Below are 2,613 nucleotides of genomic sequence, written 5' to 3' on the forward strand. Positions count from 1 at the left end.
AAATAACTTTAATATATCTATTATATATTATATCTATTATATTTTATTATTATATTATTATTATATTTTATATTATATCTATTATATATTAACTATTTAAAATAACTTTTGTATAAAATATTTGTTTTATACAACAAGTTATTATGAATTATGAAAATTATGCAAAATTATGCAAAACAAAGAAAAATGTTTTAAATAAATATTAGTGATTATGATATAATAATATTATATGATATATATTATATGATATATATTGAAAAAATCAGAAAATATACTTTTATTCTTAAAATACACATTTTTTAAATTTTTTACAATTCAAATTACTAAATCTCAGTTAACTTTAATCATTAATTTAAAAAATGTAATTTAAAAAATTAAATTTTTTTTTAATTCTTAATGAAATTTTTTAGTATATAAAACATAATTGATTATATTTTTTTTTAGTGGAATATTACTTTAAGAAAGTAAAATCAGTGCTCAAAATTTCAATATTTTTTTTTTTTTTTTAAATATAATTTTATAATAGTGAAAATTTTAAATTACAAAATAAAATTTTAAATTATAAAATATTTCATTTTTAATATTTTATTACTTTTATAAAAAATACCTCTATATAAAATTATATTCAAAATTGAAAAATGCTGAAACTTTCAGGAATTGATTTTATTTTTTCAAAAAAATTTTTTATCAATAAAAGAAAATTGCTTCATGTATAAATTTATCATGTTATATATATACATATAAATTTTTAAGAATATCAAAAATTTTGAATAAAATAAATTATCTAATGTAATATAATAAATAAACAGAATGAATATTTTTATAATTGATTATAAGCTAGTAATATTGTTTAACATTATTTAAGATATTTATTAGGATATTATATTTTAGATTTATTCGAGTATTAAAAATAAATAAAATTAAATAACTTCAAACCATTTAAATATTAGTAACAATTATCAAACTATAAAACTAGATATTTACTTATTAATATAATTTGTTGATTATACATAATAATAATAATTAAAATAAAAAAAATTTCTTATTTGATATAAAAGAAAAAAATGAAAAATATAAATATCAATATATATTTAATACAATATATATTTAATCAATATATATTTAATATTTAATAATTTTAATTTATATTTACAATTTAAATAATAAATATTTAAGTTGAAAGATAAAATTTTATTTTAAATGTTTTTAGGATAAATATTGAGTGTCTGGAGAATTTTCGACGTGCAGATATATATAGTTTAGGACTAATATTATGGGAAGTTTGTAGAAGGTGTATAAGTAATGGTGTTGCATTAGAATATGTAGCACCATATTCTGAATGGCTTTCTAATAACCAAGAACCATCTATTGAAGAAATGAAAAAATTAGTATGTTTGGATCAACATAGACCACCTCTTCCTAATAGATGGCATTCTGATCCAGTAAATATTTACTTTATTAATTATTTAAATTTCAAGGAAAAATTTTATTTAAATATTTATAGTTTATAATGAAAATTGTTATAAAGTGCTTATTATTTTTTCTAATATTGCTATTTTTATTAATATTTATATGCAGAATATTTGAAGGAAATAGATCGAAAATTATTAAAAAAGTGAAATTAAAATAAATATAAAAGTTAATATGTAAAAATATTTATTGAAGCTTATTTTTTGAGTCATAAGCAATTTAAAATTACATTAGTGAGATAAAAATAGAGTAAGATATGACAAATCCTTTTATCTATTGCAAATTTTATTGTTTGTAATTTGAAAAATAAATTTTACAGGAATTTTTTAGTTACTCCTTGATTCTTTTATTTTTATTTGAAACTTATTTTATTTTCATCAGAACATACTATTATATTAATAAATAGTTTATTTTTGTATTTTAGTATTATCTTCTGTTTTAGCATCTTCTAATAGAGATTACATGTAATAAATATTGTTTATATAAAAATATAATAATAATATATATAATATATTATTATTTATATTATATTTATATATATATTATAAATAATAATATATATTTTACAGACATTGGCTGGTTTGGGAAAACTAATGAAAGAATGTTGGCATGGGAAACCTGCAGCACGTCTACCTGTTCTTAGAGTAAAAAAAACACTTGTTAAATTAGCAGCTAATGATACACGTGTTCATTTATCTCTTGATTAAATAGCATGTTTGAATACGTATTATTTTATGCAGATATTTATTAATATGAGTACAATAAGCTGTGTGGCTTCTTCTGTAAATTTATTTCTTTTTTGCGAAATATGAAAGACAATTATATAATCTTTGTGCTATCATTTATTTTATTATTCATATATTTATAATTATCGTAAATTAAACAAAAAACTTAAATTAAATTAAACAAAGAAATTAATTCTCGTTGTAATTCTCGTAATATGATTTTAAGATCATAAGTTATAATTTTTATAAGTTAATATTTGTGTACTATATTTTATAGTAGTTTTTATAATGTATTTAATAATTAATATTGTGAAAATATTATTTTTTTTTTATTAAACATAGTAAAATCATATTATCTTAGATAATTTAATTATATTAAATAAAATTGTTTATTTCTTGAAATTAATTAACATGATAT

General features: G+C 16.0%; 1 protein-coding gene across 1 annotated transcript; it reads left to right on the plus strand.

Moving 5' to 3' along the window:
- The first annotated feature begins 1,176 nt into the window (after positions 1-1,176).
- Positions 1,177-2,348, plus strand: LOC102679350 (activin receptor type-1-like). The gene is made up of 2 exons (XM_006625096.2): positions 1,177-1,442; positions 2,040-2,348. The coding sequence occupies exons 1-2, from the start codon at positions 1,377-1,379 to the stop codon at positions 2,175-2,177; spliced, it is 204 nt and encodes a 67-aa protein (XP_006625159.1). The 5' UTR covers positions 1,177-1,376; the 3' UTR covers positions 2,178-2,348.
- Positions 2,349-2,613: the final 265 nt, after the last annotated feature.

The sequence above is a fragment of the Apis dorsata genome, unplaced genomic scaffold (assembly GCF_000469605.1).
Source record: "Apis dorsata unplaced genomic scaffold, Apis dorsata 1.3 scaffold_1264, whole genome shotgun sequence".
Lineage (NCBI taxonomy): Eukaryota > Metazoa > Arthropoda > Insecta > Hymenoptera > Apidae > Apis > Apis dorsata.